The 25,393-nt window shown below is 41.7% G+C and overlaps 1 protein-coding gene across 11 annotated transcripts in view; it reads left to right on the top strand.

Annotated features, from left to right (window-relative positions):
• Positions 1–25,393, top strand: part of LOC119503957 (triple functional domain protein) — a 108,182-nt gene that overhangs the window by 27,994 nt on the left and 54,795 nt on the right. For 9 of the 11 annotated variants that reach the window (XM_037796026.1, XM_037796019.1, XM_037796021.1 and 6 more), the window contains exons 3-5: positions 16,101–16,175; positions 20,025–20,139; positions 21,699–21,891. In XM_037796026.1, the coding sequence (XP_037651954.1) occupies positions 16,101–16,175; positions 20,025–20,139; positions 21,699–21,891 (383 nt within the window). Of the gene's footprint in view, positions 1–5,196; positions 5,620–16,100; positions 16,176–20,024; positions 20,140–20,208; positions 20,655–21,698; positions 21,892–25,393 lie in introns of those variants that run through there. The other 2 variants (XM_037796020.1, XM_037796023.1) reach the window with 2 other exon arrangements.

Genomic DNA, 25,393 nt, shown 5'->3' with positions numbered 1-25,393 from the left:
AGGACCACCTACTCAACTGACGTCCCGCTGGGATCTGCGGGGTCTCACTGCGCTCCTCATGTGAATAGACAGGCAGATGCGAGCCTCGCGGCATGGAGACAGCTTCTGTACTCTACTGTATCCTGCCGGTAAATCTGCATTTTAGTAAAATATATCTTTAATATAGGCTACATATCTACAGGCTATCAGACTAGGCGTGCGATGTCTGAACAGGGCCTTAGAAGTAAAGCACGTTAATGGCAGTTCGGACAGGAGGAGATGGTAAGACTGTTATAAAAACACAAAGCACAAAATAGCATTTGTAATTGAGAGAAAGAGGGGAAGAGGAAAATAGAGGGTGGTTCATGGCATGAAAGAAAGAGGATGGAAGATGACAAACAAAAAAGTGAGCCTCTGTTTCAGACACAGGAAAAGTGACAGCTGCATCAGTCACATGTACTCATGTATCTGTCACCTTCTCCTAATTTTTTTGTTTTTGGGATTGTAGCCACAGTAGTATTGCAGAACCACAAAAGACATGGTGTCGGAAAAGTCTGTAATGACTGGAAAATGAATGCGCTCAACACAACAAGCACCAACTTCCAGACACACTTGCAGACAGTAGTACCACATTTCCTTGTATCTTGTAAAATGCATCCCGGTTAGCAGTAATTGACCGTTCGCTAAACCTCTCCCCCGTACAGTGATTGTCCAATCATGGCAGAGAAACCGTAACTAGGCAACTGATTTCCCAGCCTGTTAAAGCGTTGTGCATGGAGCTGCAGTATGAGCGATTGGAGCCCTGAAAAGTGAAGCCAATGCTGAAGTGCCTTAAACTTGCATTCTTTCTAATAGCCAGCAGGGGGCGACTCCTCTGGTTGCAAAAAGAAGTCTGATTGTATAGAAGTCTATGAGAAAATGAGCCTACTTCTCACTTGATTTATTACCTCAGTAAACATTGTAAACATGAGTTTATGGTCTCAATCACTAGTTTCAAGTCTTCTTCAATACAGCATGATGTTCATTTAGTAAATTGTGGTCCCATTTAGAGTAAAATAGACCATAAAGCAGGGTATGCTTTAGGGCGTGGCTACCTTGTGATTGACAGGTCGCTGCCACAGCGTTGTCCGGTCTGGGAGTTGTCTGTGTTTTTGTTTTAGAACTTAAAACCTTTCACAGTGTTTTCAGTTCATGAAAGTTAATTATAAAATGGTTTCCTAAAAATGCCTTATTCAGCGTTCGGTTGTACTTAGCTCCACCCTCTCGTGTCACTTTTGGTTGCCAAAAACCAAGATGGTGACGGCCAAAATGCCGAACTTGAGGCTTCAAAACGGCAGTCCACAAACCAATGGGTGATGTAACGGTGACTACGTCCAGTTCTTATTATAGTCTTTGGTCAAACCGTGTGCCTATCTGCTCTAGCAGGGGTGTCGCGATATACCGGTATTGAGGATAACCGGGATATTTAAAAAGTGAAATATTGATATCATGTTAATTATATACATATGATAATATTGTGTAAACAATCCATTCTCGTATTTTGAGTATAAATCATTTTCCAAAAATAAGACAAAAAGCACAATAAACAAAGTTAAATATGAATTTGACTGGTAGCATTATTTTTTTTATAGCTATCATGATAATATCGTTATTCTTTTTGCCAATTCCTTTGTCCACTATAATTGTGTAGTGCTATTTTGACCATATAGTATAGTGTTTTCCATCGTAGAGTTGTCGTTATAGGGATGGAAATGCCTCTGAAAGAGAGACTTTTAGACCCTGGGAAAAATAAAAAATGAATACAATGTTCATGCACTCTTGAGTAAAATCAATATAAAGAATCAATATAAAATGTCAAAATCCAATTAATTCCATTTAAGAGTTTTGCACATGCTTGAATAAAATAAGCATGCAGTCAACTGCACTGGCTAGTAGACTAGTTTTTTGAATAACCAAGCTTTTCAGAGCGTCTCTGATCATCAGGATGTAGGTCAGGGGGTCCAGGTCATGGACGCCCTATTCCTGTCCACTCCCTCAGCTCCAAAGAATCCCTGCCATTCCCACACATCCCTCAGCGAGGAATTTCTGGCACGCTGTGAATGTGGGAAGTCCGCATTTATGCAGGGATGCAAACACATGTGCACGGTGTTGGTTTCTCCTGACCCGTAACAGCTGGTTCGGAACCGACGCATCCAAGTCAGCTGCTGGGGAGCCATTATGAGATTACGCCTGCATGTAACTGCTCTGTAATCAGATGGGGAAGATGATGCGAGTGTGTGTCTTTTTGTGGTATGTAGGCAACTTTCCCCCTCCCTTCGCTGACTGACCATACCACCCGTCCCATCTGTCCTGGTCCAGGCAGCTGTTGCATTCTGTCACACACAGAAAACACACACACTCCGACCCCTCCCGGAGGTATTTGTCACAATCTCTCTGGGGCTAAGTCTTGTCGTGGTGTTGTTGAGTAAACTGCTTTGTTGTATCAGCCAGCCTAACGCCCACTTGACCTCTCTGAGGCCCCTACAAGTCTCAAGCCTCTGAGGTGTGTGCTGAGTGTTGACATATTCTGACACACACACACACACGACCCAGTAACAGTCCTGACCTAGATGATGAACTGGCCGTGTTGTGGTAGTTTCCATACAGCGAAAGATGATGGACATTTCTGGCTTCTCATCCCTTGCCCTTCCTCACTGAGGGGGTGTAGCCATATCAGTGGTTAGTGCGTTTCACCACTTCCCACTTCACACCGGACCAGTGACCCAGGAAATATCGGGAGTGACGGTCGATTAGGAAAGGTTGATCTAGTTAATGGAGCGTTTTGGTCCTGTGGGACAGACAAACTTCCTGGAAAAATATGGTCCACTTCAGCTTCTCGAGAGTGAATACTTCTTGGGAATTTAAGGCTTGGCAACGGACACCGCTGGTTCCTCTGAATTTAGACGTCACGATAAGGTAATGAGGCTAATGGCTTATTGATTATGACTAAGATGAGGAATGTCATGAAATTATATATTCTGCTTTTTCCCACAGTTTGTCATTGAACGTCATCGAGGAGGGTAAACATTGACTACATGTTATTTACTTTTCATTTAGCGTGCCCAGCAACTCCATGCATCATGGCACTCAGAATTAATCCAAAACAGAAAGTTCCATGGTAAGCATAATACCTGGGTTGGGCTGACACTTATTTTCAATGTGTGGGAAAGATCCAGCGTTGCTGTTGCAAATCATAAGGTATATGGTTTTGTCACGTCATAGCAAGATTTAGCAGTAAGTTGATGACTGATTGAGACTTAAATGCTGTCCATAGTCAATATTACCTTCCGTGGCAGCTGGATTCTCGCGATGTTACGAGATCACGCGAGAATCACAAGATCATATATCACACGAAAATCCATCTTGTAATCTTCAAGTAATGCGTTTGTGTTTCGGCCAGCCAGACCACGGGCCAATCAGTCCTCAGTCCTGTGAGGAGCTACTGCTAGCTACGGGCGTGGCTTAGGTGTGTGTGAGGCGAAACAGAGAGGCGACTGTAACAACAATGGCGGCCCCTAAAGAGGATAGCTTAGCTGCAATAGCATCAGTTAAATCAGAAGTGGTATTTCTTCATTGAAAGAAGAGCAAAGAACGACACTGAAGGCTTTTGTCGATAGAAAAGATGTTTTCCCTTTTTCTCCCAACTGGCTTCGGCAAGAGTTTGATTGACAGATGGCTCATCCAACCACCTGCCAAGTATTTATTGAAAGTGCCTGCCCTTTTCCAAACAGTTTCCAATGACGGCTTCTCAGATGGTTCTGTGTAACAAACCATCTGGCGGGTCTGGTCACAGTAGATATACCCAATGCTACTGATGATAGTAGAAGCTTATAGTTATGGTTAGTCAACCATGGTTTCAGAGTTATCAGATTTTTGCAAGCCAAATTACACAGTCTCTTATTTTCATTATCTGCTGATTGTTTTTGTGAGTCGTTGATTAATTGTGGTGTCTACGAAATTTCAAAACATAATGAAAAAATCTGCATCATAATTTCCATAATCAAAATTGATGTCTTCCGATGTCCGACCAGCCGTCCAAACCCAATGAGAGTCAGTTTGCAATAAATTTGAAGATCTAAATCAAGTAAAAGCCGGAAATCATCACATTTGAGAACCTGAAACCACAGAATGAGTGGAGGTTTTGATTAAAAAAGTACTGAAATGTTCAATTGATTATCAAAATAATGACATTCATATATTTTTTTGTAGATTGACTAATCGATTAATCAAATAATTTCCTCAGCTCTAGTCTCTTAAGCAAGCAGAGGAACTAAGCAAAATCATAAATGCAGTATATAATAACCACAGAATTGTTCTCTCAGGATTACAGCCCTAAAAAAACAAAAGTGTGCACCACAAAACTATTATTTATTATCTCTTAATAATGAGATTATTATTAAATCAATGGAAGATAACAGGTTAATAAAGCTGTGACCTCTAGATAATGGGCTGGAAAAAATGACGAGCAACTATAGTCACATATTCAGGCACAATGCACTTTTCCCTTTTATGAGGTGTTCTGGGGTAAATTGCTGATACATTGATATAGAGCTGCAACGATCAATCGAGTAATCAATTAGTTGTCAACTATTAAATTAATCACCAACTATTTTGATAATTGATTAATTGGTTTGAGTAATTTTTTTAAGAAAAAAAATCTAAATTCTCTGATTCCAGCTTCTTAAATGTAAATATTTTCTTTACTCTGTACATCATCTTGGGCTTTGGGAAGAACTGATCAACATTTTTCACCATTTTCTGATATTTTATAGACCAAACAACGAATTGATTAATTGAGAAAACAATCGACCAAACAATCAGCAATGAAAATAATTGCTAGTTGCAGCCCTACATTGATGCACGTAGACCGATGCGTACGCTGCCCAGTACAAACACTGCCTAATACTGTTGGTCGCTGAGTGGCTCTACTGGACTGACAGCGGGGGAGGAAAGCCTGTGATGTATATTTGATGTTATATGTAAGCCTCTCCTGCACTGTAAGGGATCTCCCCATCAAACTCAAGTCTCCCTCCTGATGCTAAGCAGCTTCCCAGGGTGCACATATGCAGTGCAGGCATATTATAATTTTTGCCCCTCCTACACATTGAGGATTACCTCCAGGGAACCTGACTGTCCAAAAGACAGGCAGATTAGCCGCTCACCTAATGCCACATGGGGTGCACACTGACTCGGCATCCGCACAGTGTGCTGATGTCGCTGTGTTCCCGCTTGGAAATGTTTGCACCAGCTTTTCCGTGTGGACGTGTAGACAACACCAAAATGGGCGGTTTGGGTTGTCTGCTGGATTGGAATATCTGGCCTCAGGAATCCCAGGATTAGCCTCAGCTGCTGCGACTCTGCCCACAGCGGACTGGGTTCCCTTCAGCACATCGGCCCGTCAGTCTATCATTAGCTGATGGTAGCGGCAGACTACGTTTCCCCATCTGCAAACAAAGCCAAATCCACAGCAATTTATGGATTTTTTTTTTTTTTTATAATTTTTTTTACAATTTGTGGAATAAATATCAAGCATGACTTGCTGGACAACCAATCACAAGTGGCGGTACGCCCAGACAGGCTGCGCCCTCATCCAGCTGACAGGTACAATGCTGCGAGTGGTGGTGTTGGGGGGGAGTGGGAGGCAATTATAGATCTACCATAAGGTCATCACCCTCCTCTCCCTTTTCTACTCTTCCTCCTCATCCCTCTGTCGGTCAAAACAAGTCATTTGAAGGTGTCACCTTGGTCTTTGGGAACTTGTGACGAACGATCATTCTGCTTATTTTCTCATTTAGTAATTTGGTCTATAAAATGGTAAAAAAAATATATCCGAGTTCAGGGCTCCAGACTAACTTTTTACATTGGTTGCCGTGGTGAGCCTAACTTTTTCATTTAGGTGCTCCATTATGTAATTTAGGTCCACTCAAGATTTTTCATCACACCTTTTGGCGCCGCAATAATACATTTAAGTGTTTTGTCAGTTCCGATGGTCTACACTAGGGATGTCACAATACCAGAAATATAGTCGACACCAATACCAGTGAAATTACACGATTCTTTATACCAATTCGATACCACGGTAAAAAAATAAAAGTAAAACAATAAATCCCATTTACTTTATTACCGTTTGCATGCTGGTTTGTTAGTAAGTTAAACAGGTCATAATTCCTTCTTACTATTCTATATCTATATTCTATTCAATATTCTATATCTTATCTATTTTATATTGCTATGAAACAACTGTATTTATTCAAGTTTCTCGCCAAATACTTCATTTTACAAGATTACATTTGAACACATCATGATTACGTTAGAATTTACCTTCAACCCTATACTCTTTTTTACTGAAAAGAGCTTGAACGCATCAGAATTTTAATGAATGGCACCTCCCGTTAAGCTCTGGTCCTGCCGATTTCAACATGGATTTGTTGTTCACAATGTAGCATTATCAGGAAAAAATAGGGTGGGTCCCGTGGACGTGTCGATAGTGAGTTTAACAGTCTATCTACGGTACCGTCAGGTACATGTTTACATATTACGTTGGTGTAAGAGTGGCGTAAAGTAATGTGTGTAGCGAGTTTGTGGTCGAGTGACAGAAAGAGAGAGAAATGCGCTGAGAGCAGATCAGCTGTTTGGCGATCATCGGAGCAGAGAAGAAATTAGCAGTAAAGTTGTCTTGTGTTATTAAATGAACAGTGTCACACACACACTCACACTTTTTGCTCTCCCCACTTGTGAAATGAGTCTGGCGCCTCTGATCAGGATTAGGCATCTTACCGGGGACAGTGGAGATGGGTGGTGGAGCAGTTACCTGGTCGCACTACGGAGCCCTGCAATTTCCTAAAACCCAGGGGGATGTCTTAAAGTTGTTTTAGTCCAACCAACAGTCCGAACCCCAAATATGTTCACTTGTCTTTCACATAAGACAAAGAAAAGAAGCAAATGCTCCCATTTGTCATCACAAAAAAAACCCCAAAAACTTCACTTTAGGGTTGGCCAATATGACGACATATATCATCAAAACAATATATAAATGTCTATCGTCTATATTTTCCCTATATTGTTTCTATCGCGATATAGGTTAGGCCTATATTTACCTTTTTGACTCTATAATTTCACTGAAAACTTTTGTTTTAAGTTTTTTGCACTCAAGTTCTTAAAATGAGAAAATTTCACACAGGAGTATACAAAAATAGGCTTTACCATGTGGTTATTTCATATAGAATATTTATTTATTGAATTACCAGAAAACATGCTATATTGTGATATGCAAGGGATAATGTACAGCTAGCAGGGTTTATTGGGTTTATTTCACAACAATGTCTGGCTTGCTGTACATAATCCCACTTATTACACGGCAACTTACTTAAGAGATAAATAATTTGACACCAAAATGCTCCGTCAGAGTCCGACATCAGAACTGCGTCCATAGCAACCGTCTGTTATACATAACAGCGGTCTGCTATTAAGAAATAACAGACTGTAGACACGTTGTGTATTAAATATCTTTATCGAGATTTGAAATGACCTATATAGAGAGAGAAGATTTTGGCCATATCACCGAGCCCTACTTCACTTAATCAATTATCAAAACCCTCCTCTCCTTTACTCTTCCTCCTCATCCCTCCGTCGACCTGACAGGAAGTGAATTTTACTTTCTCTCTTTCTTCATATTGCTTTAATTGAAATGAAAACAAAGCTGAAAATAAAGATGGAGAAACAAAATAGGCTGGAAGAAAAAAAAATAAAAGAAAGAGAGAGGATGGAAATGAGTGTGTTTGACAATGACTGACTGGTTGTCTGTCATTACCATCTCTGTCTTTTCCTTCCTTCTCTGTTTGTCCACCTGTCACTTTCCCTCCCTCACCTCCTTCATCCCCTCCCCTCTCTCTCTCTCTCTCTCTCTCTCTGTCTCTCTCTCACTCTCTCTCACTCTCTCACACACTCCTTTTCTCTCATTTTACGACAGCATGACTCATCTAATTGTCTCACATTTTTTTGTAGTTTCTCTTTTCCTTGTCCACTTCTTTGCTTTTTTTGCTCATCATTCATCCAGAAACCCAACCTTCTCCAGTGTGTGTGACCTGGCCACTCTATATTTAGCTGCTGTGCCACTTTCTCCGGTCCCAGAGCAGCGCAGAGCGAAGGGAAAGTGATGGCTCTGTGGTTAAACTTACCTTCTGTGTTTGGTAGAAGAGAAAATCCACCCCCAAAAACACTTCAACACAGTTACAAACCTCTACTGGAGGTTGTACTGTACACTTTCATTGTCAGGCTATTCATAGAAAATATGTCATCACGTTGGGATTGTGCCATTTAGAAGCATAAAATCTTTCAGCGATCTAGTCTATGAACCGTGTAATCATCAGGTAATAAGTAAATAATAATTATAGCAAGTGATCCTGTGTAGAGAAGTGAATATGCATCATCATTCAATCCCACAGGGTGAAATCATGGATGTATTATCATCATAAAAGAGGCAAAATTGCCAGTTTCTCAAGTCCAGAATGCATTTTGCAGGATGCAACAACTTCCCTGCACTTTCCTGGAGCTCATTGAAAGACCTTTTGGGAGATGTAGGAGATCTCTAACTGAAGTAGAAGTTGATGAAGGAGCTTTAAGGTTTTAATCTGCAGAAGAGGAGGGAAAAGGTGGGTGTTTGGTAGGTTTTGAGGGTTAATAGTGTGCGTCTGTGTTTTGAGGTGTTTACAAAGGACAGAGTGTATCTAGCCAGACCTTAATCTAGCGACCGTTAAATTTGACTGTACAGTAGTGAATTCACACAGAGCTACAAAGCACTCACTGTGCGCTCTCACCATCTGAACACTCTCTCTTACGTAGTGGTTTTCTGCTTGTCATCTTGTCAACATTAGGTTTTTCATTGACCTTTGATTATCCTGCTGCCTGCTGGCAGCCAGCCAATCAGACAGCAAGTTTGTGGGAAACATCAAAGATCGTCTTTGCTTGAGAAGATGAATCACTCTACGGTGGAAAGATGCTGACTTATCCATTTGTGTGCGACCCTCAGTATGTAGACTCCTCAAGAATTTAGCTTCACACAACAATGGCTGAGACATTATACTGTTTAGTACAGTATAATGTTTAGTAAGTCGTGTTTGAAACATACCGGTAATGTTTTGTAGACTGTGTAGACCTGCAACAATTACGATAAGATAAGAGAGACTTTATTGTCATCTATCTGTATACAGTGCAGTACAGACTTAGAGGAATGAAATTGTGTTTCTCCTTGTCCCTGGTGGAAAACTAAAAGAATGAATGATGCAACATTCAGTGGGAGTGAAGCGAATATTCAGACTACACATAAGGTGCAAGGTACAAAAACAAGACACAAAACAGGTACAAAACAAGATACAAAACGGGTACAAAACGAGATATAAAACAGGTACAAAACTAGATACAAAACAAGATACAAAATGGGTACAAAACAAGATACAAAATGGGTACAAAACAAGATACAAAATGGGTACAAAACAAGATACAAAATGGGTACAAAACAAGATACAAAATGGATACAAAACGGGTACAAAACTAGATACAAAACTAGATACAAAGCGGGTACAAACCAAGACACAAAACGGGTACAAACCAAGACACAAAACGGGTACAAAACGAGACACAAAACGGGTACAAAACAAGACACAAAACAAAGTGCAAACATGCAGTGCAATACAAAGGACAAAATCAGACTGTAGCAAAAAATATACATTTAAATGAGAGTATATGAAGAAGTGTAAAGATTAGTTGATTGCCAGGAAAATAATCTGCAATTATTTTGATAATCGATAAATCATCTGAGTTATTTATCATGCAAAATGTCCACACATTCTCTGGTTCCAGCTTCTTACATGTCACAAGTTTTAAATGATAGTAATTTAAATATTTCTGGGGTTGGACTGTTGGAAAAAACAAGCAATTTGATTGTGTCACCTTGGTCTCTGGGAAATTTTGACTAACAATCATTTTCATTTACGATTAATCTGCTTATTTTCTCGTTTAGTCGTTTGTACTATAAAATGGTAAAACCACCAAGTCCAAAAAACGAAAGATGTTCTCTTTCCGTGGATTGGCCAATTGCTTAATCAACTAATTGTTTCAGCTTTAGATTCATGCTAATATATATAAATCTCTTTGTAATCTAAGAAAGCCAAGAACCATTTTTTTTTTACTGTAACAGTGCTGTAACTGTTGTTTGTATAGATACACTTGTTTTTTGCATCTAAGTTGTTATGAATTTTGTCTTTCTTTGTGTACAGTAATTCATCCGAAAAACGTACAGTTTCAGCTGTAGATCCTTCGAGATTTATGATGCAACAACAAAACTTTTATATCCGTTAAGTCTGTATGTTGTACTGCAGGAAACTCACAATCTACAGTTTTTGGTTCCTACCAAACACTACAACAGGTGTTTTTTCTCATGAGTTTATAGTTTTTGTTTGAAATGAAAACCAGAGCACTCTTGTCCCTCCTTGAGACATTACTGGGCAACAGTTTTGATCATCAGTTAATAATTAGAATATTTTTTCAAGAAAAAAATGCCAAAGATTTAACCAAATGTGAGTTTTTTGCTCGAGATGGCATGTTTCGGTCTTGACGTTTAATAGACTAATAATCGATACACCCATCAATGAGTTACAGTCTAATTTGACACCCCTGCCCTCTCCATAGAGAGTGAAATCTCATCCATGTGTGGCTCCCGGAAATGGAGGAAGAGCTCTCTGTCTGCACCAACCTCCTCTCAGGCATCATCTATAAAGAACTACAAGCTCACTCTCCACAGGAGCGCAGTGGGAAATGTAGTTGATCATGGTAATTTGTTTTTTTGTTGCTCCCCTGAGGGAAGTCGGGAGACAAATGAGAGGAGGAAAGAACGGTAAAAATAGAGACAGGTCCCGACTCTCATCCATCTCCACCGGTGGCGGAAAAGAATTACCATCTCATTAGCATACGGTTATAAACATGACGACATGCTGAGAGCAGAGACTGGAGTACAATTCACTACTACGAGCGCCCGAGAGGTGTGTGCGTGTGTGTGTGTGCAGGTTACATCATAATAATAGTAGTAGGCCAACAGAGAGATCACTGTTTCCCTTGACATGGTTCTCATTATGTAATACATGGTAACAATTTACCAGTTAACCACAACACTATAAGACACCGTAGACTTATAATGTGACGAGAATTAGATTGCATTGTCTTTTCTTTCTCGCTCTTCCTTTATTTCTTCCTGTTTCTGAAGATGTCTGAATAGTTTTAAGGACACACATTCACTAGTGCAGCGGTTCCCAACCTATTTTTCTTTAATATTTTCTGATGTCATCACGCTAAAAAAAAAAAAAAACATGTAATAAATAAAATAAATGTAGCCATTAATTAATTGATAAAATGTAATGTAAATTGATATTTTTTTGTTTTAATTTTCTTCTTTATTTATCTTTGTATTAATTCCCTTATTTATTTACTCTTCGGTTTAATTTTCCCATTTATCTATTTATGTATTTATTTTTTATCAATTTTTAAATAAAACTCCTCCCTAAGGTTTAGCTCGTTCATAGTGGGAACGGCAGCGGGTTGAGTTACAGCAGGCTAATGACCCACTGTACGGAGCCAGGAATGAAGACTGGTGTTCAGCTAGCTTGCTAGCATATATTAATGGCTACATTTATTTTTAATATAATTTTTGCTACATTTAATGACATTTATTTATTTATCGAGTCATTTATTTATTCATTTATTTTTGATTTTGGCAGGTTCTGTCCTCCACACTCAGTTGCCAATCCACTTAGAACCATAATCTTTCTCGTGTCAAGACCCGCATCAGATAGTTACTGAACCGTGGTGCTGCAGAGGCTGTGGTTAGTGTATTCCTGCTGCGTTCCTGCTTGCTTGCATATTGTGGGCAAAGCGCTGTATGTCGTTAAGCAGGTGGATTTTTTTCTGGAGATGCTCAATCCACTCCTCCATAGAAATTAACAGTAAATGTTTCCACCTTGTAGCAGGTTTTGGGAGCCAATTTATCTGTTACCTGCTCTGTGTTGGCGGAAGTGATCCCCAGTGACCCTGTCGCAATAGAGTGGTGCAGGGATGATGTATATTTATAGGCCGACACGGAAGTTAGCATCGTACTGACAAAAAGCCACTGGGATTTTTCCTTTGGGTTTTGGAATATGGCAGAAAATAAACTCTGTGGCAAACACACGTTTCTGATTTATGATGTTTTGTTCAGCAAGATAATCTCTACAATGAACACCACTTTTATGATTTTTGAAGTGTGAATGCAATCGCCAGAAGTAAAAAGCTAACGTCAGGCTATAAAGGAACTACACCACGGTCGCATGAGCGTGAGTATACACAGCGAGGCTGTGAAGGTGGACGAGTCGGCATGATGGCGTGTAGTAGTCTCATTTAGCCACTTGTTAGCAACTGCCTTTTTTAAGACACATAAAGGCTTCAAAATTCACAAGTGGAGTAATTACTGACGTATTTTATATTGTAACAAATCAGTAAAATCTCTTCAGCTTGTGTTAACCACAGATCTTATTTCAGGCATCTAACAAAAAAACAATTCACTTCGAGACAAAGTGCTAAAATACTAACTCATTTCCGGCACTCTATGCAACCATGAGTCTAATGTTTTTTTTCTCAGACGCAGAGCGATACTGAAAGTGCAACGGTTTGACGCGTCATAGCAGTGGTATGTGGGAATAATATCGTGGCTATGAACCAATCAGATTGCTTGATTTGAACTACCCGTTTTATAATGACACAACCTAACTCAGAGGGGTAATTTCGTTCTAATTTCTTTCCGTTAAACATCCTAAAAAGGTCACTTGTGAAAGAAAACAGAGTAGGAATCTTGCTCCTAATGCCCAGTATGAAAAAGAGGAGAAAGTCAGTGGGACGCAGAATGTCAAAAACAGACAGAACAAGGGAAAAGAGACACTTCTAATGCCCCTTTTAAAAAGGGTAATATGACTTGTCTGGGTCACCAGTCACACAAACCAGACCTCTGCTCTGTCTGAAGGACAAAATCTAGGCCCCGTTCTGTCCACCTGTGTGTTGAGATGTGAGTTTAATCACTTAAGGGAGTTGTGTGTCTATATATGGGAGTTGTTTGAACAGGTCTCTTCACTTATTGAATATCTCCTGACAGCCATTCATTCACTTCTGACAGAATATTAGCAGCGCAGCAACAGAGGGATCTTTGGCACTGACACGCTCATGAGATCCAGTTTGACGTTTATAGGGTGACAATTTATCGTTCAGATTATTGCTGTGGGTTTTTTTCTGCATTAATTCTCATGCTAAGTACCCAGTTCTTCTTCCATTTGTTCCAGACAAACCAGTATGTGAATCACATCAGTCCTTCTGTGTAGTGCCAGAGGAGTTTTCCCAAGAAAGAGCTACAGTTATTAGAGAGCCAGTGTTGAAGAAAATGTTGAAGCTTTTATGAAGCAACTAAAGGTTCAGCCATTATCGTGTGATTCATCACTGAATACGAGCAAATAGTGGAAGACTTTTATTTATAGGAAAATGTCAGAGATTAGTAGTCTAAGAGAAGGCAAACAGAGTTGAAGTGGGTAAAATAACTATATTTATATTCATTTTTCTCCGCTGACAGCTTGCTGGCCCTCTCTAGGCCATTTAGAAAATCCTCTGACTGCGGTTTGCACGGAAAGTGGAGGGAAATTTTGAAAGCTGAGATGTCTCAATTTCTAGATATGAAAGCATGCAGCCAGTTGACAATACCCAGGATTTATAAGGTTTGTTAAATAACAATCAGGGCTGTCAAAGTTAACGCGATAACGCAAATTTGTTTTAATGCCACTAATTTCTTTAACGCATTAACTCAACTTGCGGCTTCTCGGTTGTAGCGGGCTCAGATTTAAAGGTAGGAGAGAAGATACTGGTATCATATTAAACTATAAAAACCTAAGGAATCTATTGGTACCAACCATGTCATACTAGCTTGTCACAAAGGAGGTTAAATAACGCTCCAAACTTGCGCTAAATTTTGGCGAGGAAAAACAGACATGGCCATTTTCAAAGGGGTCTCTTGACCTCTGACCTCAAGATACGTGAAGGAAAAATGGGTTCTATGGGTTCCCACGAGTCTCCCCTTTACAGACATGCCCACTTTATGATAATCACATGCAGTTTTGGGCAAGTCATAGTCAAGTCAGCACACTGACACACTGACAGCTGTTGTTGCCTGTTGAGTTTACCATGTTATGATTTGAGCATATCTTTTATTCTAAATCCAGTACCTATGAGGGTTTCTCAATACTTGACAAATCTCTCTTTAAGGTACATTTTGAACAGATAAAGAATGTGTGATTAATTTGTGATTTATGACCAAATCATGACCAAATTCTTTCCTCTAGCGCCACCATGAGGTTGACATTTGGGATTTTGTTTGGAAATGTCTCGACAGCTATCGGACGGATTGCCGTTGGTGCAGACATTCACGTTCCCTGCAAGATAAATTAGAATACTTTCGATCTCGTGCAATGTCAATTTGTCCAGTTGTGGTTTATGACCAAATTAGTGAGATTCCCATCAGCCGTACTTTTAGCAAACGTAAGCACGCTGACACACTAAACTAGAGCTGTGTCTCAATTTCAGATACTTCCGTTAGTACACTTCTATGTTGTACACTGTGCACACTATGTACTCACCGGAAGCTCAGTAGATCTGCTGGTGATAGTCAGCCACGGACATCATGCTGTATCGGCAGTATAATAGGCCCTTTTAAACAGCAGACGTTTTGACGTGGTATAGCTGGGTGTAAACAGTTGTAATTGATAATATTAATTATGGTCCCATTCTCTTTAATGTTACAGCCACTCCAGTGAACCAGCGTGAACAATACCAGGGCCCCAGTCCCACCTAAATGGAACAGGGCCATAATTACTATTAATAATTACACTTGTGTTTACCCTGCAATGACATGTCAGAATGGCTGCTGTGGAAAGGGCCTATTCAATTCATACAGATAAATTAACCCAATAATGGCTTCTATCTGACTACAGTATTGGTACTTAGTAGGAAAAACACATGTATAGCGTAAATTTATATAGTTCGGTGTTCGCCGTTTCAATCACAACCACTGCTGCTTCCTCGCCTGCCATTTTCCCAAGTTTGAAATTGGTTGGTTGCCCCTCCCCTTCCGCTACGTAGCAAACCGGCGACCCTTGAGGCTGAGAAGTGTCCAGCGTTCCACACACTCAACGTTTTGACCATTGCACTGCATTTTGCAATACTCGCCATACAACATGAACGCACTTCTGCACTCAAAGTAGCATGTGTATATACGGAAAGTACGCAAATTAAGACACAGCACAGGCTGGTAAACACATTATACCTGCTTAACGTCAGCATGTTAGAGCATCGTCATTGTGAGCATGTTAGCGTGCCGGTGTTATCATTTAGTTTTTTTTCCTCCATTGAACTCTTACTGGTAGATTTGAACATTCACCAGCCACTCCCCTTGTGGGGATCTTCTTAATAGCTGCAGTATTTATTTAGTAGTGTTGTGCTTTAAGGCTAGTTGATGGGAGCTGAAGTGGCATATGGCGATTAATGCTCCCTTACCTCATTTCACCTCTGTGACCAGCGAGAGCTACAACGCCTCTTTGTTTCCCCTGAACTTCCCCTCAGTTCGGCCTCATTTGTTCTCACCACTACGGTTTCTCCGACCACAGCTTCTGTGCTTCCTCTTGGTGTGTATGTGTGTATGTGTGTATGTGTGTATGTGTGTATGTGTGTATGTGTGTATGTGTAAGTGTGTGTGTGTGTGTGTGTTTGAGTAAAAGTTACTGACTTTTTCCTCATGATGCATGCGAATCCGAATTTGGACTCAATCCTCCTGTGTTTAAAAGCTGCAGATCTCCAGATTACAAGTGGACAAAATTTGCTCTGTCCCAAATAATCTGCCCTCAAGGAAAAAAAGTCATGGCTGATCGACGGCGTGAAAAGGGACTTGCTTTTTTTTTTATTCTTCCATTCAAACCTCATTGTCTTCTTTTTCTTCTTCTTCCTCCCTTCCCTTTCTCCCTCTCCAGGTTTCAGGAGATATGAGGAGATGAGAGCAATGGAGGTACTTCCAATCCTCAAAGAAAAAGTTGCCTTTTTGTCAGGTAAGATTATGTGGGTGTGTGTGAGTGTGAGTGTGAGTGTGTGTGTGTGTGTGTGTGTGTGTAGTCTCACAGGTCTGCCAACCGTGACTTTGCTCATGGTAGACAAGGCTGATGAAACATGAAGTCGGGTCCTTAGTTTACATACTGTACATGCACAGCTTGCAGGTATACTGTACAAATCCTCCCACTGCTTCTTTCTCTCTGGCTCTGTTCAAACCTGGTTTTAACATGCATCCTCAGCGATCGTATCACAAGTGGACAAGATACAAGTAAAGGTGTGAACGCACTCAAGACGCATTGAGGTTGCATTGAGATCCGATCGCTCAGACCACATTCAGAGGTGGTCTGGGCCGCATGTGGTCACATTCTTTTAGCAGTGTGTACGCAAATGTGTCCTGGATCTCATTAAGGACCGCCTCCTCAACTGACGTCCCGCTGGGATCCGCCGGTCTCTGCGTTCCTCGTGTGAATAGACAGGCAGACGCGAGCGCTTGTCTGCCTCGCAGCATGGAAACGCCTTTTGTGCTCTACTGTATTCTGCTGGTACAACTGTATTTTATTAAAATATATCTTATCTGTAGGCTACTAGGCGCGTGAAGTGCATTATTATCATACCGTCAGAGATGTGTCGGGTGTTTTTGTTCCGCTGCTTTGCAAGGAGCTGACACCCGCCCGCTCGCTCTCATCCCCGGCTCTCTGAAGCTCTGTACCGTACCTCCGTCCTCCGCACACAGATTACCTCATTAATGTTATGGTTCCCTTACATCATTGGGTTTAAATCCGAAGTATTGCCAAATAGGCGCTTTTGCTTTCGCTTCGACAACCAAATCCTTCGCCATCGTCATGTCTGTCAACTCTCTCTCGTCCGATGTGTGTGAAATATGATACCTGCTACTCTGAGCTGAGGCTCCGTACAGAGCAGACACTTTCACTTTGTAGCGTCCGTCGTCCGACTATGTATTGATGACACTGCACTGATATGCCAAAATTAACTAAATGGGTATTATTTCTGTAAAAAAAAAACGAGGGAGGTGGCGAAGGGTACGTAATGTAATCGATGTGTGCCCGACCACCGTGTAACACCGACTTAGGCAAGCCTACTCAAATTCACGAATATGTAGGCTGTTACTACTGACATTCATGTAATATTACGTCACAACGCCTGCTGTATTAGCCATCTGTTTACTACGTGTTTATTTGCATCTAGAGCGGGGAAGTGAGATCGGATCACACAAGTGGTTACTGGAGACGCATGTGGAGACGCGGTCTAATGCCAGGTGTGAACAGACGTATTTAAAGCTGTCCACTTGTGTTCGGATCACTCTGGGACGCATGTTATTGCCAGGTCTGAACAGGGCCTAACACTCTCTCATAATAATAGCCGCACAATCTGTCAGTATAAACTCACAGGGTCAGACTGAGGCCCAGACACTTAACCCTTGACCCATCTTCACACTCTTCTTCAGGCTACACATAACACACACACTGACACACACAGGCATCCATTGTTTAGTCAGTATCAGCAGGAACTACAGAATAGTAAGCTACAGCTGTGTCTTAGCCCCCCTCCAAGGGAAGCTCAGTCAGACACACACACACACACACACACACACACACACACAGACACACACTAGAGTCATGCCAGGGAAAACTCACAGGAGGCCGAGCAGGAGATATGGACTGCCAAGAACATCCAGCAGGATTATTTGTACAACACACAAAAACATCATTCAGCTCGTGCATACGTATGTGTGTGTGCGTGTGTGTGTGTGAGAGAGAGTGTGTATTATCATAAGATATAGCTATGTGGATGACAATGGAAAAAAACACTCATATAGCACATTTCAAATGGAATAACAAAGCGAAATATATGTTAATCAGTGTGTTGTGTGCACACTTCTCTTTGGTCCACTTGTGTGTGCAGCGAAGGTCACGGGCAGAAACACAATGATGAGGACGATGACTCAGGCAAACACACAGAAATTGAGAGAGAGGGAGAGACAGGGCGGCGTTGCCATGGAGATGACTTACTCTCCGCTACCACATCCCATAGTAGTCGCTGGCGGAGTAATTGGCTTTGAAATGGGGGGGGGAAGGGAGGGACGGGAGGTAGAGGAGGGACCGCTGGTGAAAAGGAGGGTAAATGGGCTAAGCCTATTATCCCGAATCTGGCTCCTTAATAATTCGGCCATGTTGGCCCTCTCTCTCATGTTTGCCTGTTTGCCACGTGAGCGTTTGATTTTCTCCTCTGAGCAGCCGGGTCGAGCCTACAGGCGCACAGCAACCCGGCTGAACTCACTCATTTGTGGGCTGAGCGCAGTCAGCCTGTGTTTACAAGTTCCCACGTGAGTGGAGCTCTCTGCCTCTGCAACTGAGAAGCAAAATATTATTATTATTATTTTAGTACCAGATTCTCATAATTCAGTCTCATGACTATGTTCTGTTAATAGCAAGTGTTTCCCAACTACTAATTAAAATCTGTATCATGATATAGGGGTAATACTGTGAGCTGTAGGCAAGTCGATATATTGTGTTTTCTTAAAGTCTAATTTTAGTAAAGCTGTCCGAGTATAAAGAACACACCAGAAATACACCATTTTTAGAATAGGCTAAAAAATAACACATTATACTGCATGCAAAAACTGCATGTTATTGTCATAAGGTAGGCATGTCTATAAAGGGGAGACTCGTGGGTACCCATAGAACCCATTTTCATTCACATATCTTGAGGTCAGAGGTCAAGGGACCCCTTTAAAAATGGCCATGCCAGTTTTTCCTCACCAAAATTTAGTGTGACTTTGGAGCATTATTTAGCCTCCTTCGCCTCATTCCTTGTGTTTTCTAGTTTAATATGATGCCAATATCCTGAAATCGATACAGTAACACAACACATAACATCGTGATACTTGTGTGTATCGATGTTTTCTTACACCCCTGCTGAATATCTCAACAACTATTAGACGGATTGCCATGTCTAACATTTTTACGTTTTTAATGTCTCCACGCCGACGACAGCCGGGGCCGGAAGCATTATGTATTTGGGTTGTCCGGCCATCTGCCACACAAGCATTCACTAAGACTCAAGGATGAACTGATTAGAATCTGGTGGTCAAAGGTCACTGTGACCTACAAAACATGTTTTTAGCTGTAACTCAAGAATCACATGCTCATTATGACAATTTCACACACATTTCTAAAAGGATAAAATGATGAAGCGATGACATTTTGGACAGACATGGATGTAAACTGCAACTTGACTGATTGGCGGAGGCATACAACCGCGAGGCGGTAATTGTAGTCTTAAAAGGTACAGTGTGTAGGATCTGGTGGCATCTAGTTGTATAATTTTAGATTGTTCACTCCTCCCTTTTTCCAAGACTGCAAAACCGTGCGCCGTTCACCTCGCGCAGAGGCCATCCTTACCATAATAGCACTACTTTAGGAGCAACAGGAGTCAGATGGCGCCTGGCGGTACCACGGTTTTGCACTCTGCCGCTCACGTTACTGTAGTTTCACGACGATTCTTATTTTCAGGTGATTATACACAAATGAAAACATAATAATGAATATTATATTCCATTTCTGCTAATAGCACACTGTTCGGTGAAGTGTCGGATTTTACTAGCAAGTTTTGAATGTGAACACTTACAGTATATTTTCTGTGCCATTCTGTTGCTAGGGCAACAGCTGTGGTCCAAGTTCACTTCCTGTCAGCTACTGCATTAACAAACATTGCAGGAACAGGAAATACAAAGGGGCCCATCCAGCATGTTTATGTTGTCAAGTTTGAAAAGGGTTTTTATATTCTTACTCTTACTCTAACTCTAATCTGTGGGTGTGTCGCCTCAGGTGGCAGAGACAGACGCGGTGGTCCGGTGTTAACGTTTCCATCACGCAGCAACCACGACAGAATACGAACGGACGACCTGAGGAGACTGATCGCCTACCTCGCCGGCATCCCCAGGTTACACATTCATTACATTGGTTCTGTGGTGTGTGTGTGTGTGTGTGTGTGTGTGTGTGTGTGATTACTGTATCTGTGTGTGTAAAGCGAACACCCGGAGCGAGTGTATGAGGCGTCCGTAAGCTAACACGTGAGGGAGCTGAGACCAGCATGTGAGGGAGGAATGGCGAGAGAGAAATAATTCAAGACCAGTTAGCTTGCCGCAGCTTCTTCGCTGCCAAAAAATCAGTTCTGGAGACACAGTGAGATGCTGAGAGGGAAAGCCTGAGCTAAGAGAGGGATGTATGGCAGGAAACAAATGGTAGGAGGAAGGAGAGAGAGGGAGAGGGAGAGGGGCGGGGAGAGGGGATTAAAGCTGACAGAGCCGGAGAGCGCATGTGTGAGGAGGTGTGTTTGAGCGAGCGAGTGTGTGTATGTGTGAAAGCAAAACAAAGTGTCGCAGTAGCCGAGGCAGTGCAGCAGCAGCAGCAGCAGCAGCAGTAGTTACTGTGGACGAGGAGCTCCTCACCTCGCAGGTAAAAACATCAATCCAGCTCTCTGTTTACTTCTTCTCTTCTTCAATCCGCTGCTCGTCTCCTCCCTCCATCCGTCTTAATTCATCCATCCTCTCTCCGTCAACTCTCATCTCAATTTAAGTCACCACATTATCACTTTAAATTATCTTTTTTTTTTTTTTTACTTTTAAGCATTCGTAACTACACCACTATCATGTCATGTTGTTGCATATTTTTGTAATCTCTCTCAACTGTGTGCTTTTTGGTGACTAGAGTTGTTCTATTTTGGGAAAGGCAACATCTGCACACTGGTTATCTACTGACAGGCTGTTACAGAAGGAGAGTTTGGGAAAAAGGATGGAAGAATTTGCAGCTGCGGAGGGATATGAAAATGATATTTGTTGTGGAAGTCTAAAAAAAATGAAGGAAAGAATGGAGGGATGTTTTCTAAATGCATAAAAAAATGACCAAAAAGGCAAAAGAAGCAGTCCAGGTTTGCTAAATAAAAGAAGTAATAAGATGCTCGAAGATACAATATAGTTTTACTCCTCAAATTATGACGCCAAAACAGTTTGTAAGATCTTACATAATCACAGCAGATTTTAGTTTCAGGTCTGTAGATGTAGTTTGTGTTATGTGATAATAACCCGAACAGAGCACCCCAGGGACATGAGGTTTCTGATGCACAAATGTGCTGATTTGTAGTTTTGTATTTATGCACACATTTGTGACTCATTCGTCGCAGGTTTCTGCGTGGGTGTGGGTGTGTGCGTGGGTGGGTGGGATGTGTGTTTACTGCGTAGGCTGCTCACAGTATAGAAAATGCGTCATCTCACTGTTTGTTTTGATTCTCATTTCTTTTTCTCTTTTTTCCTTTTTCAATCCTTTCTCTTCTCTCTCTCCATCCCTCTCTCATCCTTTCCCACGCCTGTCATCTGTCTCCTCTCTCTCCGGATTATACTCTCAAATCTCTCACCGCCCCTCCCTCCCTCCCTCCCCTCCCTCCCTCCCCCCTCTCTCTTCTCTTTAATTCCTCCCACTCCCGCCGACCTCCATCCATCCCAGCGAGGAGGTGTGTAAACATGGCTTCACGGTCATCGTTGATATGCGCGGCTCCAAGTGGGACAGCATCAAGCCTCTGCTGAAGATCCTGCAGGAGTCGTTCCCGTCCTGCATCCACGTCGCCCTCATTATCAAACCAGACAACTTCTGGCAGAAGCAGAGGACCAACTTCGGCAGCTCTAAGTTCGAGTTCGAGGTAGGATGGATAACGATAACGGATTACTTTTAATGTCACCTCTGTTCACTTAATTAACTGCCTTCATCTAAGCATACATTTTTTTTTTAAGCCTAAATAATTAGAAGCAACACTTTATTTAGGATTGTCAAAATGTTAAATCATATACTGTATTACCGTATATGACAGCAATGGATGTAAACTCATGATGAATTATGTCATCGAGGTTTAAACCAGAGGAGAATTAACTGCTGCAGTTAAGATGTCTCGAAGTGCAACTAACAATTGGATTAATCGATTAGTTGTTTGGTCTATAAAATGTCAGAAAATTGTGAAACATGTCAATCAGTGTTTCCCAAAGCGTCCTCAAATGTCTTGTTTTATCCACACACAAGATATTCAGTTTACTGTCATAGAGGAGTAAAGGATCCAGAAAATATTCACATTTAATAAGCTGGAATCAGAGAATTTTGACTTGTTTTTCTTTTAAAATAAATGCTCAAACCGATCAATCAGTTATCAAAACAGTTGGCGATTAATTTAATAGTTGACAACTAATCGATAAATCACTGCAGCTCTACATTTTTCATACCGACTGGAATGTGTCCATAACATGGAGTACTGCAAACTGTCAACAACTGAAAGCTGGCATCGAATGACAGGTGAAAGGTGAGACGTCCTCTTAAAGATATTCAGTTTACTGTCATAGAGGAGTAAAGAAACCAGAAAATATTCACATTTAAGAAGCTGGAACCAGAGAATTTTTCTTTAAAATCACTGAAACCGATTATTTGATTGTCAGAATAGTTGGCGATTTACTTAATAGTTGACAACAAATCGAATAATCGAATAACAGTTGCAGCTCAACGATACTTTTATTATGTAATTATATGCTGCTCAGGTGGGGATAGACTTGGTAATAGTAGACTTTTAGCATGCTCTGATGACCTTTGAAAGCACCCAGATATATAGAGAAACCAAGTCCCTCACTTCCATATTTGCCATTTTGAAGCAATGAGTTATAAAAGTAGAACATTTTCCTCCTAATTTGCTGTCAGCTGAGTTGTCATAACGACCGCTGTGGCCAGCTGAGCTGCTCATTGTCAGCACATTTCATTATATTCCTCTCCCCGCTGCTTTGGGTGCGCTCATCACCAGCCAGCTGTCCACCAGAGGAGGAATCTCATCACATTCAACAGCAGATCACGAGTGTTCGCGATTACCGTCAGTCAAGCACATTTTCACAGATAATTTGATAATATATTCACAAGAACGAGCTTATTTTTATGCTCTGACCGTGTCATAGTCGAACCAAGATGTGCACCAGTGCGTGCTCTTGCAAATACTGGTACACAACACTGAACGTGCCACTGCGGGCTAATCAGTGCTGGTTCTCCGCTTTTGAAGTAGTGAGGATGCCTCCGACTGATTTGAAGCTTGTTTAGTAAATGCCCTCTAATGAGGACTAGATAACAATTTCTCGGCCTCCTGTTTGATCTGTCATTAAAGGAGCTGGCTTAGTGTGATAATGAGCAGCTTCTCCTTCATGCTGTAGTAGTGGGACCTGGGTTGATACAAACCCGTATGCTGTAACGTAGGTGGAGCCCCGTCTCTTTGGACAGAGTGTGCTCTGTATTTCTGATACGTTCCCTGTAGCGTCTGACAGTGTGAGCCGATGCATTGGTGTGGAAATAGCTCTGATTGTTCACACAAATGTCCACTGTAGTCTGATGACACCATATTGATTATGCGAGAGGAATTATAGGCAGATGCCACAGGGCAGGTTAGTTATCCAAGAGCTGCCCTGCCAGGCCACACAGCCATTGATCGAACACACTGCTTATGTGTTCTGCATTCGTGTATCACTACCAGACCTCATACTGCACATTTATGAAGATTTCTAAAGGTTTTATTATGGATAGGGCTGTTGCGGTGAAGGAATTTCACCTGCGGGATATATGCGATATTATTGCAATTTTTGATTTTTGCGAATTACTTCATTTATCCTGATTTTAGTGCTGTACAAATAAGCTGTATTATTAGGTATATTGTTGCCTTTTAAATGACTAAAATGATAGTTTTAAAACTAATGAAATACTTGTTTATTGGTAAATGCAGAACACAGAAGGGCACAGCGTTGTTTCAGCTGAGGCGCTTTGGTTGCGTCTGGTTGCTATGATACGGAATAGCTCCCCAAAAGTGAAGCCAAAACATCTGGATCGCCCCCTGTTGGCTGGCTGCAGTATAGTTCATAAATCCCACCTCCTCCATGGTAGCGGATAGTACATTGGCCAAACTAAAAAATCAAAGAAGCCTACATGTCAAATATATTTTTCCCAAAGATGGTTTCTGTCACTTTAGGTAGTTATTATCACGCTGATGTACGTTCAAGTATTCATTTGTCTGATAAGTTTGGTTTTAATAGCTGTGAGTCTCTCTCGCTGACGAGCTGCGTCCGTGCTCAGCTCGCAACTGGTTCGGACTGGTGACTTCGATACGGCGGCTCCACCGCCTGATCTACTACTGGGCAGACTCTGGCTCCAAATGACGTCAAACTCTCAAGATAGCAGCTCCCGTTTCTGGCATATTTTGGCTTCACTTCTGTACCAAGCCCCCAGGAAGCAAGTCGGACTTTGAAGCAAATTTCCGTAGTGGCCAAACGGCGGTGCTACAACTTCCGTGTCCGTCACGTGATGTCATTGGGCCCAAAAAGACTTTTTCCCATAGACTTACAATGGGAAAGAGACATCTGAAAATCAGTGGATAATTTTTTTTTTAGGTAAATCAACTCTTATTTAAATCATTAGGTCCTAGAAGTTGTAAAATGCACTAATAGCTGAATCCAGAGTTATTTTCCTTCCTCCATTAATGTCAATGAGACCCAGACCGAGGCTGGAGCGAGGGCTGGGAGGCGTAGTTAAAGGAAACGCTACTGCGCCTGCTCTATGGGCCCAATGGATGCGGAAGATCGCCGGATGATCCGGGTACTTTATCACTCGGCAGTCGAGCCATTTTGGCTTCATGCGCCACTGAGCAACTCTCATAGGAATGAACGGGAGCCTCCAACGCTGTATGCGGTTCTCTTTATACATCCATGGGTCTGTACAGTGGGAGGATGTGGATGTGGATGAGGATACAGTCTATGGGTTGTATGCGGAGCAAGTTTTCCTCCGGCGTTGTTGAAGCAGATTTCATGCAGGACTGTTGCTAAGACTACAGTTGCAGTGAAATTAAAACTGGTCTGCTGCGTCCAGCGCTCACACCACCAATCACCTCCGAGCATGTACATTACTGACTGTTACTGTAGCAAGTGTTTGTCTCTAAGTGTGTATGAAGGATTTTCTCCCCTTTTCCTGTTGAATTGAGACGGGAAGAAAGCAAGCAGCGAACCGAAGCGCAGAGAGCCGAATGCAACCTCGATTTTGAGGGTTGATAAATTGCTCCACGGTTCCGTGGGAGAAAAAGCGAGCCCTGACCGATTCTTCCTCTCGCCATTCAACAGAGTACAAATCAATTAACCTGA

Source organism: Sebastes umbrosus, chromosome 15 (assembly GCF_015220745.1).
Source record: "Sebastes umbrosus isolate fSebUmb1 chromosome 15, fSebUmb1.pri, whole genome shotgun sequence".
Classification (NCBI taxonomy): domain Eukaryota; kingdom Metazoa; phylum Chordata; class Actinopteri; order Perciformes; family Sebastidae; genus Sebastes; species Sebastes umbrosus.
Note: the sequence above shows the minus strand (reverse complement) of the source record. Positions and strands in the feature narration are given on the sequence as shown.